The sequence below is a fragment of the Achroia grisella genome, unplaced genomic scaffold, assembly GCF_030625045.1.
Source record: "Achroia grisella isolate CSIRO2021 unplaced genomic scaffold, CSIRO_AGI_Agris_v1 utg2471, whole genome shotgun sequence".
NCBI lineage: Eukaryota > Metazoa > Arthropoda > Insecta > Lepidoptera > Pyralidae > Achroia > Achroia grisella.
The window spans coordinates 448,120-464,079 of record NW_026712739.1 but is presented as its reverse complement, the minus strand read 5'-3'; the positions used below and the strand labels follow the sequence as shown (position 1 = coordinate 464,079).

The window sequence follows — 15,960 nt, the reverse complement described above, 5'->3', positions numbered from 1 at the left end:
CGTTTAGTTTAAAAAATTATATATTTTTATGTATCTATTTAGACAAGATTGATCAATCGACCGAGTTATGTGATGAGTCTATTTCTTCCGAGTGTACATGAGGGGTCTATGTCTTCTGGAGTTACAGAAGGGGTCGTTCTCTTAGGGGAGTACATGTGTGGTTGCTCTCTTGAGGGAGTATAGGAGTAGGGGAGTACATGGGTAGTCGCTCTCTTCAGGAGGGGCCAATCTCTTCGTCATGACTGGTCGTTCTCTTGAGGGAGTATAGCAGGGGTAGCTCTCGTAGGGGAGTGCATGGGTAGTCGCTTTCTTTAGGGTGTACAGGAGGGGTCGATCTCTTCGTCATGACTGGTCGCTCTCTTGAGGGAGTATAGCAGGGGTAGCTCTCGTAGGGGAGTGCATGGGTAGTCGCTTTCTTTAGGGGGTACAGGAGGGGTCGATCTCTTCGTCATGACTGGTCGCTCTCTTGAGGGAGTATAGCAGGGGTAGCTCTCATAGGGGAGTACATGGGTAGTCGCTTTCTTTAGGGGGCACAGGAGGGATCGATCTCTTCGGGTGTACATGAGTGGTCGCTTTCTTCGGGGGTGCAGTAGGGTATCTATCTCTTCCGGACCCTGCGTATATTGTAGTGGACCCCCTGAACATGCTGCCGAAGGTTGGACCCATCCACGAACGATTTGTCGCACATATCACACCGGTGCTTGCGGACGCCACTGTGTACCTGTTAATTAACATTTCATTAATCTATACTTCTATACTAATATTATAAAGCTGAAGAGTTTGTTTGTTTGAACGCGATAATCTCAGTAACTACTGGTTCGAATTGAAAAAATATTTTTTTGTTGGATAGTCCATTTGTCGAGGAAGGCTTTAAGCTATATAACATTACGCTACGCCCAATAGGAGCGGAGCTGTGATGAAAAAAGGTGGGGAAATGAAACGCAGACGAAGTTGTCCGGGTCAGCCAGTGTAATAATAATGTTGGACAATTCACACAGCGCCATCTAGTACCAAGATAAGGAGAGCTTGTGTGAAAATATGTGAAAAAATGTTCCTTTAAGGCAGCTACCGACTGACCTGTTTGTGTTTGAACAGGCTGGTCTTATTGCTGTAGAGGTTGAATTCTCAGCGGTTAACTTGTTGAGAATAATCAAGAAGTAGAAAGAATATAGGTTTGAAAGGAGAAAGAGTTTTGAAAGGACTTTCAATTCGAGTGCTTTATTTTTCCCGACTGACCTGTTTTGTCTGAACAGGTTGGTCTTATTGCTGTAGAGGTTGATTCTCAACGGGGAACTTGAGAATAACCAAAAAGTAGAAAGAATATAGGCTCGAAAGGAGAAAGAGGTTTGAAATAATGCGAAAGCGAAAATAATGTGAATTAAACATGTAGACAAAAAACTATAGGTTGGTCATATTGATGTAGAAGTTAAATTCTCAGCGGTTAACTCGTTGAGAATAGAATAGAGGTTTGAAAGGAGGTTGTCCCGACTGACCTGCTTGTGTCTGAACAGGTTGGTCTTATTGCTGCAGAGGTTTGTGCCTACACTAGAAATATTTATGTCAACACTTGAGACCCTTCCACTAGTTTTCGTCTCCACTAACATAGATTTAAAACAGTCCACGTTACGACTCCGCGTGGAATGTACGCGTCACTAATAAGCCATGTAGCACACTACCAAACAAACTTACTAATGTACAATAAATAGTACAATTATTACAGCTGTATACTCACTACCTACATACTACAATAAACAATATATTATGTAGCGACATCTCATCATATCATATGTAACGATACAGTGGTGAGGTGATGATCACAGCGCTACAGGTTAAATTCTGAGCGGGATAAACAACTATGACATATAGACAGAAAACAGTCGAATTCAAAGGATGTTTTCCTTTCGAGTGTTTTATTGACTGACCTGTTTGTGTCTGAACAGGTTGGTCTTGTTGCTGTAGAGTTTGAATTCTCAGCGGGTTAAATAACGTTCATAATTCGTTCACCCAGAAAAAAAACTGAGGTAACTACCACACATAGACAAAAAGAAGAAAGAAGAGGTTTGAAAAGATTTTTAACTCGAGTATTTTTTCGCCGACTGACCTGTTTGTGTCTGAACAGGTTGGTCTTATTGCTGTAGAGTTTGAATTCTCAGCGGGATAAATAACGAATCATGAAAGTGGGTTCACCCAGAAAAAAAAACTGAGGTAACTACCACACATAGACAAAAAGAAGAAAGAAGAGGTTTGAAAAGATTTTTAACTCGAGTATATTTTCCCCGACTGACCTGTTTGTGTCTGAACAGGTTGGTCTTATTGCTGTAGAGGTTGCCGCAGTCCCTGCAGGCGTGTCTGCGGGTGCGGTCGTGTCGCGTGGCGTGTTTGTCGCGCGTCTGTTTCGTGCGGAACGTTTTGTCGCACGACGGACACGCGAACGGACGCTCGCCGCTGTGAGAACGCGCGTGCGACACCAGCGAGCCCACGCACTGACAGACAATTATATATACTTAGTATTATATATGAGTTTACCCGTGATCATGGTGGTTCAAACACTGCCGAAATATCGGGAACTCAATGAATATAAAACGTGGTAAGATCCCGTGATTTTTACTAATTATAGGGATAAATAATGACCTCGTCAAATTAACACATATATTATATACTATATATAAACCTTCCTCTCGAATCACTCTGTCTATTAAAAAAAATCGTTTCAAAATCCGTCGCGTAGTTTTAAAGATTTAAGCATACATAGGGACAGACAGCGACCGCGACTTTGTTTTATATTATACTAGTTATTCGCCCCAGCTTCGCACGGGTGTACATGTATTATATATATTATACATACTTAAATTTATATTATATTATACATACTTAAATTTACATTATTTAAAAAATAAACTGTCCCCAAGTATGGCACCACTTTTAGCAAGTTCGGTTAAGTGAGTTTATAATGTATTAGGACTCGCCCCGGCTTCGCACGGATGTACATGTATCTAAATATATATAACTCAAAGGTGACTGACATAGTGATCTATCAACGCACAGCCCAAACCACTGGACGGATCGGGCTGAAATTTGGCATGCAGGTAGATGTTATGACGTAGGCATCCGCTAAGACAGGATTTTAATTAATTCTACCCCCAAGGGGATAAAATGGGGATGAAAGTTTGTATGAAACTTTGTCAATTTTAAACCGATCGGGCTGAGACTTTGCATGCATAAAGCTACTATGACGTAGGCATCCCCTAAGGAAGCATTTTGATGAATTCCACCCTTAAGAGGATAAATTAACGCGAGCGAAGCCGCGGGCAAAAGCTAGTTATACATATACATATATATAACTCCCCTTGAATTACTGAATCTATTAAAAATTCAATTGAGAAGAACTGACAAGAAACTCGATTTAATTAAAATGTATAAATACAATACTCACATTGAAAGTTCTTCCGCACGTCTCACAGAGCAGATGTCGGCTGCCGGCCAGCTGGTATGGCACACCTGGGTGTGCTTTTACAAAATGGTGGTACAGACTCGACGAATGTGTGAAGTGGTCTCCACACTGTGAAGTATAGAATAGAATAAATCTTTATTACTTTATTGTGTAAATAATAATAACATATTTATTTATATATATATATATATTTATCAGAATATGGTATGCACAATGTTGGTAATAATTATATTAAAAAATCATAATATCTTTGATGGTGACAGGACTGTTTACTATAGGATCTGGTCGGACGGTCGGACGGCGAAGTAAAAATGCTCGGTTGTTAGCACTTAGTAGGAAGGCACCTATCGGGTCGCTGTCTCGCCAGTGAATTTTTTTTTTTTTCGGACTACTCTAATGCTGTTGGCCGTAGCTGGCCTTTACAGCTTCACCGGACGATAGGGGCGAGTGCAGATGGCACTCCAAACCAGCGGAAGGACTTATGGAGCGGCTGAAGGCCAACTCCTGCCTGACGGATACGACTTTAGTCTGAGGGCACCACTAGGGGTTCGAACCTCGGTTCAGGCCGTCGTAGTTTCGATCCCCGTTGAATTGGACGGGGGATCGATCAGAGCGGCGCCCGGGGGCGGCGGTGTGGAGCGCCCGGTTGATCGCCAGTGAATGCGGACCGCGCTCTTTATATAGACGACCGGGTGGCCCTCCCTACTGCGACTGTACATTGCGTATCTTTATTTTCTATCAGTTCTACATATAATTATTATTAACAAAATTGATTTTATTCACACTTATATACGAATTCTACTTATACTAATTACTTATATTTAGGGCAATAAAAACACTATATTATATATTTTATTAAGGATGACTTATTATACTAATTACAGGTAAAACTTATTTTCAAAATTTTAAGTTTAATATTTTTATGATACAACATACAAAAATACATACAATCCTAAATTTTCACCCTTCTACCATCAACCCCTATTTTTTTATAGCGTTATTAATTTATGTGGCAAAACAACGTTTGCCGGGACAGTTAGTATATATATATAAAAGAAAAAAACTGTGAAACAAATAAAAATTAAATATATATATATTTAGATTTATTTTAAATCTTAGGTTCCCACTTTTTTATTTTAAGGCAAAACAACGTTTGCCGGGACAGCTAGTAATCTTTATAAAGTTTAGTTAAGGAAGAACTTATACAGCGGCTGATGGCCAACTCCCGTCTGACGGATTATCAGAAATTGGATCTCACCTCGCTGCAGGTAAGGTCTTTGACCCTCTCCCCTCGCTTGTTGTCCTTGTGGGTGTGTCTCTCCAGCATTTCTCTAGTATCAAACTGCTCCCCGCAGATGGTACAGCCTATGCTAAAATCAACACTACTTTAGAAGATAACCAATCTACAATATGGTCGAGCGCAGTGATGGCTGGCTCATCCGTCATACTCGTGAACGAGCTGCTTGTAGGAACTGATCTGCTCTTATCACTACGACTGATTTAATCTGATTGTGTTTTTATATTTGAGCCTAAGTAAATTAGTGTAGGTTGGTAGTTTGTATTCACACGTTTCGACTTGTAAATGTGAACTTACAAGGATTGTTTAAAAGAGCAACACACAAGTTTCTTGCTTATTCTTCTTGTGATGAGACAGCTTTTCGAATAAGCGGTAGATTTTAAAAAACTTGTTGACTATTCAAAAGTGCTTAAATTAAATTAATTTGAATAAATGATTTTCTATTAATTAACTCTTACTAAGTAATAATCTTATTAATATTACTAGCAAATCGCCCCGGCTTCGCACGGGTGTACACGTATATACTCTCGCGATTTTTTTAGATCATTTAAAGTGGAATAATTCTTTCTATAGCTTTCTAGAGCGGGTACATCTTGTTAATATATAATCTGAAAGTGTGAGTGTATGGACTTTTGTTACTCTTTCACGCAAAAACTACTGAGCACATTTTGATAAAACTCTACAGTAATAGCTTATACATCATAATAAAATATAGGCTATAAACTTCACGCGAGTGAAACCTCGAGCACAGCTAGTATATATAAAATATAAATTTGTTCAAAATCTACCCTGTACCATTGTAAGCACAGATTATTATATTAGAGTCCGTTAGTTTGTGTTCCCGCGGTTTCTGTTCTCCCTTACCTACAGTACTGAACCGACTGTACGGCGGCCATGACGCGCGCGCATTGTGTTGTGAATTAAAATAAATTAGAACTGTGAAACCTACTGTGAAACTGGAAGGCTGGCGAGGATACCTTCGAGACTCTGAAGCCCAAGAAATCCGCAGAACCATACAGGTACGAAACTGACGCTTCCACTCATTTTTCACTATATATATACAGAGAGTAAATTCCCTAACATTTTGGTAGCAGAGTAGATTCCCAAACATTTTGGTAGCAGAGCGTAGTTTCCCAAACAAATCTATCTATTATTCAAATTCAAAATATCTTTATTCATGTAGGTCTATTACAGACCCTTATGATATGTCAAATCTACCGTCAGTTCTGAATGATTTCGAGATGAGAAGAACTGACAAGAAACTCAGCTCGTATTTTTTTTAATGTTGTACATATTTACAGTAATACTATTTCATTTAAATTTAAATTTGGGAGAATAGAGTGACCACCAGCATATGCAATATAAAATAAAATCAAAAAATCTAATCAGTGTTCGCAACCTGAACAGACCAGTCCCCACAAGCAGCACCCGTTCACGAGTATGACGGATGAGCCAGCCAACATTGCGCTCCACTATTAAGTTTACAAGTGTAAGCTTATGAATATAATTGAGTATCTAATATGATCTATTTGGTAAATAGCGCCATCTAGTATTTATAGACCGAACCACGTTGTTTGTCAGAAGATAACCGTTACCTCCGCTTCTCCCTACTACACTAACTTCCGTCTATAAATAGGGAGGTCGGTAGTTGAATAATCCTCTTTGGTTGGGTGAGCCGCGGCATTCAGTCGACGAGCGCAGAGCGTGCCGGTTGTGTTTTGGATACTAAAGTGAATTGTATTACGAATGGGTTCATCCCGGTCTTAGTTGGGCCTGGGGGGAAGCTGCAAGTAGTGAAGGTGAGTGTTAATGCATTCTAAAAGGGCCTTTTAAACCTACACCCGTGTCACAAGCCACGGGCGCTACTTGGGGTTTCCCTTGCGGTAGCCGGCTTCAAAGCCTCAGTCATCATCTTATACAAGTGCTCCTTACATAAGTTGTAACTTACATGCAGCCAGCTAGTTCTGCGTGCTTGGGCGTTAAAAGCACATGTCGTACGTACACGTTGCGAGACGTGAAGGTCACACCGCACTCTTCACACCTAGTGCCGTCCTTGTCATTCACCTGCTCCTCCTGTTAATTCAGATATAATTAGAAAATATAAAAAAATCTTTAATCCCTCAGTGAAGTACCCAAGGTAGAAAGGGATTGTTAAAATATCATTAGAAAATAGAAATCTCTATTCAAATATAATTAACTGGGGGCTCGAAGGAGGTTGTTAAAATATTATTAGAAAATAGAAACAACCCCTATTCAAATATAATTAACTGGGGAGTCGAAGGGGTTGTTAAAATATTATTAGAAAATAGAAACAACCCCTATTCAAATATAATTAACTGGGGAGTCGAAGGGGTTGTTAAAATATTATTATAAAATAGAAACAACCCCTATTCAAATATAATTAACTGGGGGCTCGAAGGAGGTTGTTAAAATATTATTAGAAAATAGAAACAACCCCTATTCAAATATAGTCAACTGAGGGGTGGAAGGGAATTGTTAGTAATGTGGACTTATAACCCCATTGCTAGCAATGTACTATTGTCAGGTTGACCTCCACGTGGTTCCTGGAAACCATCGTGATAAATTCATGGTGAATTTACCACGATGAGCAATCTGACCTGACCTCATGCTCTTATCATCCTCCACTGGTGCCCCGCCAGCGTGTACCGTTAGCGCAAGCGGGTGCAACATTACATTATCATCCCTTAAAAATTAGCAAAGACATGTCACATGATAACGTGATGTCCGTAGTGCTGTTCATGTATATAGGTGACAGTCAGTCACCACTTACCATCGGGTGGTACGTCAGCTTTGGGCCAATGACAAAAAATGTAGCGAAACTACATTAAAAGTACCAGGAGAACATGAGTTTATAGGCAGTTTGTTGAGAGATGACCTGTGAAATTACAGTGTATGGAGACCGGACCTCGTAGTCCTTCAGATCTCCACCGTATTAAGGTCACATGATAACGTGATGTCCGTAGTGCTGTTCATGAATATAGGTGACGGTCACCACTTACCATCAGGTGGTACGTCAGCTTGTTTGGCACAATGCTAAAAAAATGTAGCGAAATTACATTAAAAGTACCAGGAGAACATGAGTTTATAGGCAGTTTGTTGAGACATATGACCTGAGAAATTACAGTGTATGGAGACCGGACCTCGTAGTCTTTCAGATCTCCACCGTAGTTAAATGATAACGTTATATTCGTAGTGCTGTTCATGTATATAGGCGACGGTCACCACTTACCATCGGGTGGTACGTCAGTTTGTTTGGCACAATGCTAAAAAAATGTAACGAAATTACATTAAAAGTACCAGGAGAACATGAGTTTATAGGCAGTTTGTTGAGAGATATAACCTGTGAAATTACAGTGTATGGAGACCGGACCTCGTAGTTCTTCAGATCTCCACCGTATAAAGGTCACATGATAACGTGATGTCCGTAGTGCTGTTCATGTATACGACGGTTACCACTTACCATCAGGTGAGTAACGTATTTACCATTCGAATTACATACAAAAAAGGTAAAAAAATCACCTTATGAGCAACAGTTTTGTGTTGTCGCAGTCCATTCGCGCTGACGAAGCTCCGCGCGCAGACTCCGCAGATATGTGGCGATGGGTGCAACAGGCGCAGGTGGCTAAGTAGGGTTGTGTGTTTCCTGTCAAATACAATCATATCAGCATATAGTCAAATATAAATTCAAATTCAAATTCATGTAGGACATTTTAGCCGCTTATGAACGTCAAATTTTTACATTATAATTTTAATTTTTTCCCTACCGTCCAGTTCGGTATATAGATCCAATTGAGAAGAACTGGCAAGAAACTCAATTGAATTACTTTTTTTTAAAGGTTTTTTTTATCTATCTTTTAGCCTTGAATATTTTTTTAAAAGCCAGTTTATTTACAATGTATATTTATATAGGTGTCTATGTCTAACATTAAATGAAAATCCCGTGCATGAAGAACTATTGCCATGCACGCTCGTCATTCAAGTAATCGTTTAGTAATATGAATTTGTAAAATTGTTTAATAATTTACCAATACATCTAAAAACTGTTTATAGTTTCACATTGTTTAAGTCCAGATTGAGGTCATATTTATTGAATAAGTGTTACTATTCCGTATATATTATAATATATAATATATATATAATATTATAATATATATATAATGATGACCATAAAGACTTATGAGGACCTACTGCACTATGCTGGCTGACATACCTAGATTTAATATTTAAGTTGCTATTATGTTGTTGACAAAAATTATCTGTAATGTTGCAATTATGTTATCCTACACAATTTGTATTGTTTTCAATGAATAAATAAATAGGCTTTGTTAAGTAAATATGATTTAACAGATGTTTTGAAATCGAAAGGGATCCAATTATATTTTATATATATTTTTAAGGAAGGTGTTACATATGAACGTGGATGGTTATAAGAGCAGAGGAAGACCGAAAAAGAGATGGATAGACTGTGTGAAAGATATGGTAAGAAAGGGAGTGAATAACGCGATGACTGCGAACAGGGATGAATGGAAGAGAAAAATATTACGACGACCACAAATAAATGGGATAAGGAAGAAGCAGATGGTATATTTTTTTTGGACTACTCTAATGCTGTTGGCTGCAGCTGGCCTTTACAGCTTCACCGGACGATAGGGGGCGAGTGCAGATGGCACTCCAAACAAAGGAAGGAGTTATGGAGCGGCTCAAGAACAACTCCCGCCTGACGGATACGACGCCAGTCTGAGGGCACCGATAGGGGTTTGAACCTCAGCTTAGGCCGTCGTAATTTCGATCCCCATTGAATTGGACGGGGATCGATCGGAGAGTATAATAAGTAGTCAGATATAAGACTGAGCCAACAACCCAGTTAGAAATGGAAATAGAAATAATCTTTATTCAAATAAACTTAATATAAGCACTTTTGAATAGTCAAGTTTTTTTTATTTTACCGCTCGTTCGGAATGCAGACTCATCAAAAGAAACTTGTGTGTTGCTCTTTTAAATAAATATTGATTTACTTATATTTAATTAACAACAAGGATTAGGCATGCGACAATCAATATAGAAACCGCTACGCACTCAATCTCAGTTATATCAGTATATAGTTATATCGAGTCATAATATACATAGGAAACACCCAGACCGATACAAACAATCGTACTCAGGAATACATGTTTGTATCGTGAAGGAATCTAACCCGCGACCATTAGAAGTAAGGCGGCGTGCTAAACCTAACTAACCCAATACATTTTTTTGTATATGTAATACATACATACCTGAAACTCATCTGACAATGTTGGCACGTGTGTACCACGCCTTCGTGCCAGCTCTGATGTTTCCGCGCTTGTGCTCTGAAGAAAACAAATAAATATTACTTTAAATAATAATAAAGTTATAGTTTTGTCTGCAAAATTTTGCCTTCCATTTAAATAGAAATAATCTTTATTCAAATAAACTTAAAATAAGCACTTTTGAATAGTCACATTTATTTTGTTCTACCACTCATACAGAAACACAGCTTGCAATCGAAACACAGCCGGAACTCAAAACACAGCTAGCAGTCGAAGCTAGAAACACAGCTTGCAATCGAAACACAGCCGGAACTCAAAACACAGCTAGCAGTCGAAGCTAGAAACACAGCTTGCAGTCCACCCACAGCTGGCAAACGAAACACAGTTTACAATCCAAACCCAGCTTGCTATGAAACACAGCTGGAACTCAAAACACAGCTAGCAGTTGAAGCTAGAAACACAGCTTGCAGTCCACCCACAGCTGGCAAACGAAACACAGTTTACAATCCAAACCCAGCTTGCAATCGAAACACAGTTGGAACTCAAAACACAGCTAGCAGTCAAGCTAGAAACACAGCTTGCAGTCCACCCACAGCTGGCAAAAGAAACGGTTTACAATCCAAACACACAGCTTGCAAGCTTCCTGGCGACTGCAATAGACTTTCTACAACTTTGTTATTTACTGTACTCACTTGCTGTAGGTAACAAAGGAGCAACTTTTACATGTATATTTGGCGGTGTGGTTTGAATCACGGTGTGTACGATGCAGTTTTGACGTGAGACATCGTATGTTGCATATTCTGCATATATATTCACCGGCTGACGGCTGAAAATAAAAAAAAATGGGTAAGAAGCATAACATTATACATGTTACTAGCAGACCCGACCACGGTTTGCTGTAGCTAAGGTTCTTGAAGAAAATAATATTGCGACTATAAATTGAGATGTAAGCTATCCTATGTTTCAAGTTGAATCAAATTGCACACAATGTGCAAATCAAATTTGCAATCGGTTCAGTAGTTTAGGAGTCCATCGCGGATAAACAGCGTGACATGTAATTTTTTTCTATACCTATAAATAAAATTGGAGTGTCTGTTTGTAATATTGAAATAACCGTTTTTTACTACATGCATATGAATATAAATATGATTATAGACTCAGTTCTGCTGAATAGAATAGAATAGAATAGAATAGAATAGAAAATCATTTATTCAAATAAACTTACATCGAAGCACTTTTGAATAGTCATAACAATTTGTTTTTTATCTACCACTCGTTCGGAAAGCTGTCTCATCACAAGAAGAATGAGCAAGAAACTTGTCTGTTTTCTTTTAAATAATCCTTGTAAGTTTACATTTACAGCTGCTTATGCAATTAGAAGGGGAAAGCAATTAACAGACGTGGCGAGGGAGAAACTTGTATATTTTAGTTATTTCCATAGCATTATGTCATATGGCAGACTGCTGTGGGGTAAAGCTGCCGATGTAAATACTATATTGATTTCATTTGAAACTTACCTCATGCTTTAGTTTATGAGTGTCTAACAACTTCTGTTCTTTGAAGCCCCTGTAACAAACATCACATTTATATTCCGCCTTCAAGTAACCATCGTCAGTTCTCCTCCTGTTGAACTCCTCGAGCTGTTCCTCTTCTGTCAGATACATCTGCACATTGAAGTCATTCTCCAGATCCTTAAGGGGCTTATAACGTTTGTCCAGTTTGAAAAGCAACTGTTTGTCTTTAGCCGTTAAGGTTGGTTTTTCTGTAACAAAGTATTTTAATAATTTTATTTCTGGATTCCCAAATGACTTATAATATTACATTTGTCTAGTTTGAAAAGCAACTGTTTATCTTTAGCTGTTAGAGTTGGTTTTTCTGTAACAAAGTATTTTAATAATTTAATTTCTGGATTCCTAAATGACTTATAATATAACATTTGCCTAGTTTTGAAAAGCAACTAAAGAAATTGGCCATTAAGGTTGGTTTTTCTGTAACAAAGTATTTTAATCATTTTATTTCTGGATTCCCAAATGACTTATAATATAACATTTGTCTAGTTTGAAAAGCAACTGTTTGTCTTTAGCTGTTAAGGTTGGTTTTTCTGTAACAAAGTATTTTAATAATTTTATTTCAGGATTCCTAAATCTTATATATAAAATTCTCGTGTCACAGTTTTCGTACCCATACTCTTCCGAAACGGCTTGACTGATTCTCATGAAATTTTGTGAGCGTATTGAGTAGGTCTGAGAATCGGCCAACATCTATTTTTCAACCCCCTAAATGTTAGTTTCAACCCTAATTTTTTTTTTATTTTAAGGCAAAACTGGTGACTTATAATATTACATTTGTCTAGTTTGAAAAGCAACTGTTTATCTTTAGCTGTTAGAGTTGGTTTTTCTATAACAAAGTAATAATGATAACTCTAGACAATTCATACAACGCCATCTAGTGACAAGCTAATCAGAGAGAGTGTTTTATGGGTAGGGTTCCTCCCCCCTCCAGGTAGAGGTGGAGATTCATTTTTTTTCTTTCTAGCAATAAAATATTACTTACCTTTTATTTGTCTCAACAGTTTCCTTCTCTTATGTATACTCATTTTGTCTATATTCAATTCTTCTATTCTGTCCTTCTGTCTATTCTTCTGTTTGACTTTCTGCTTTCCTTTCCTTTTCTTTACCTCTATATTTCTCTGCTCCGCACATTTCGATTCAGGTATGATGTCCTAAAATCAATAATAACCTATACATATAACTAAAAATTGGAGTGTATGTTTGTAATATTGAAATAACCGTTTTTTACTACATGCATATGAATATAAATACGGTACATACACCAAAATAACAATTTTAAAATTTTTGTCTGTCTATTTGTTCCGGCTAATCTCTGAAATGGGTGGACGAATTTTGACGGGACTTTTTTTGACAGGTAGGTGATGTAATAAGGAGCTACTACTTGGGCTACTTTAGAAAAATTTTGCTAAATTCCACGCGTACGAAGTCACGGGAAGAGCTAGTATATATATACAGCATGTTTGGGTGTGGTGTCTGTAAGCTTCACGAAATAATAATGCCCCCTGCATTATTATTTTGTGAAGCTAGTTAACTACAAAAAAATTAATTATTAATTGTTAAGGTTAGTTATCTACAAAAAAAAAAAAAAAATAAAAAAAAAAAAAAAAAAAAAAAAAAAAAAATTGTTAGTTATCTACAAAAAAAAAAAAAAAAATAAAAAAATAAATTGTTAATTGTTAGTTATCTACAAAAAAAAAAAATAAAAAAATAAATTGTTAATTGTTAGTTATCTACAAAAAAAAAAAATAAAAAAATAAATTGTTAATTGTTAGTTATCTACAAAAAAAAAATAAAAAAAAAAATTGTTAATTGTTAAGGTTAGTTATCTACAAAAACAATTACTCACCTCAGTAATTTCCTCCTTAGTAAACACAACTATAGGGCTCAATGAATCCATACAACCCTCCATTAAGTCTTCATCAAAATCGGTTTTCACTTCCAACTCGGACACATCAACATTCTTCACTGTTTCCTCGTCGTTCTCCATTTTGAGATTCTTCTCCATATCGTTAAATGATTCCTCCTTGGTATTAACATGTGATACGTAAATATTTGTATTTATATATTGAAAAACATCATTGTTGTCTATATGTTTGTAATTTGTTATTTTATTACGGTGTTCTTTCCAGAAACTTAAATGTGGGTAGGATATTAAATTGGATTCCTTCAGCTGTAAAAAAAATTACAACCAAATTCAAAAAAGGTCTATACATCTATACATATAAATAAAATTGTAGTGTCTGTTCGTAATATTGGAATAACCGTTTTTACTACAGGCATATGAATATATATGCGTGTAGTAAAAAACCACTATATTATTTTTTTTAATTTTTGTCTGTCTATCTGTCTGTTTCTCTCTCTCTCTATGATTCTCTGAAATGGCTGGACCGATTTTGACGGAACTTTTTTTGGCAGGTAGCTGATGTAATAAGGAGTAACTTACGGTACTTTTATTTTAGAAAAATTCTCTAATTAACTTCTTTGTTAGTATTTAACAAAGAAGTTAATTAGAGAATTTTTTCATGTGGACAATTCAATTCATGTGAACGGAGTCGCATGTCCAGCTAGTATTAAATATAATTATTGAATAATTATTAATGATGATGATAGTTATTGATTAATAAGAAAAAAGAAGGATGTCGTAATAATATAAAAGTGACAATATAAGTAATCCTAATAAACAAATAAATAAAATACTGACCTTCAGTCCAGTGTTCCAGCACTGTTGAATCATTTCTTGGGAATTATTGCATTTCCTCTTAAAGTTATAGAATTTCTTCAATAAATACATACAACAGGGGCACAGCTGTATCGGATAGTTATGTTTCAGCTGTAACAAAATAGAACAAATGTTTGGGTTAGAAACACTGATTAGACTATTTGCTTTTGTAATAGCATATGCTGGTGGTCACTCTATTCTCCCAGATTTGAGTTTAATAATTTAATAAATTTGACGACCTCAGTGGTGTAGCGGTCAAGCACACCACATTACGACAGATGGTCGCGGGTTCGATTGCTCGCACGGCACAAACATTTGTATTCATGAGTATGATTGTTTGTATCGGTCTGGGTGCTTTCTATGTATAATATGTATGTATTTACAAAAAAAATATCTATATATATGTATAAGTTATCTAATACCCATAACACAATCTTTAGCTAGCTTAACTTGGGTCTAGACGGCGCTGTGTGAATTGTACTGAGATTATTATTATTAATTACTATCGAAAAATTCTCATCTCCTCTCTTAAGGAGAGGAGATGGCAACACACATTAGTCCCTGTTATTACACTAATAATGAGTGTGTAGCGATTTCTATGTTGATTATCGCATGCCTCTTACTTGTTATACTGTAATTATTATATAAAACAAACATCTATTAAAAAGTAACACACAAGTTTCTTGCTCATTCTTCTTATGATGAATCTGCATTCCCAATGAGTGGTAGAATCAAAATATGACTATTCAAAAATGCTTGTAATGAGTTTATTTGAATCTTTTTTCCTGTGAAGCTGCAATGGATTCCTGCTCATATATTGGTATAAAGGGAAATGAACTGGCTAACAAATAAGAAAAATCTGCAAGTTCTTGTGGTAAACAATACAATGTTAGTCCCAGTCATTCAGATGTGCTACCTAAATTATATGTATAATACATGTACACCCGTACGAAGCCGGGTTGGGTAGATAGTATATGATATTTACGAGATACTTACAGATTCTTCACACAACAGTCCTTTGTAGAAAATACTTAAACAACTGCGATTATTAATATTGTGGAGCTTTCCTTCCGTTCTCAAACATATCACACAAATATTAAGCAAATCCATTTTATATATTGTTTTTGTATACAAACAAGCAAATATGTTCCACTTTCTGGCGAATCTATACGTTCAGTTCATGCCTTAATATCTTTAAACAGACTTAATTAATGACACTTTTAATTAAGATTTACAATTCAGTCAGATTTAAATATAAAATAAACATGTTTACAATGTTAAGAACAGGGGAAAATAAATTAAGAGAAAATGATAGGATTTCATTTATTTCCTCTTTGTTATTGTTTTTTTAATCCGATATATCCCACAGACTAACTAACCTTCAGAAAGTGAATACATTCATTTGTGTGAGTGTTTGTTCAATATCGCAGGCTTTGCAGTACTCTATGATTGAGTCAATTGACAACAGATTGACGTCAAAGTGATGGCTGTATGGGCTCAGTTCTTTTGCCTTCCCTTGTAACTGGAAAAGTTGAATAAAAAAAAATTCCTGAATTGTTTTCAAAATATTGCCGAATATTTTTGTAAAATATAAACATTAAAAATAATTAATA

The 15,960-nt window shown here is 36.6% G+C and overlaps 1 protein-coding gene across 1 annotated transcript; it reads right to left on the bottom strand.

Moving 5' to 3' along the window:
- Positions 1–534: 534 nt before the first annotated feature.
- On the bottom strand, positions 535–15,716 carry LOC131842751 (zinc finger protein 184-like). The gene is made up of 13 exons (XM_059191315.1): positions 15,344–15,716; positions 14,330–14,458; positions 13,475–13,798; positions 12,611–12,779; positions 11,575–11,819; positions 10,750–10,883; positions 10,043–10,117; positions 8,289–8,412; positions 6,697–6,821; positions 4,710–4,821; positions 3,434–3,559; positions 2,286–2,483; positions 535–721 (listed from the first exon to the last, which is right to left on the bottom strand). The coding sequence occupies exons 1-13, from the start codon at positions 15,455–15,457 to the stop codon at positions 599–601; spliced, it is 1,998 nt and encodes a 665-aa protein (XP_059047298.1). The 5' UTR covers positions 15,458–15,716; the 3' UTR covers positions 535–598.
- Between the last annotated feature and the right edge of the window lie 244 nt (positions 15,717–15,960).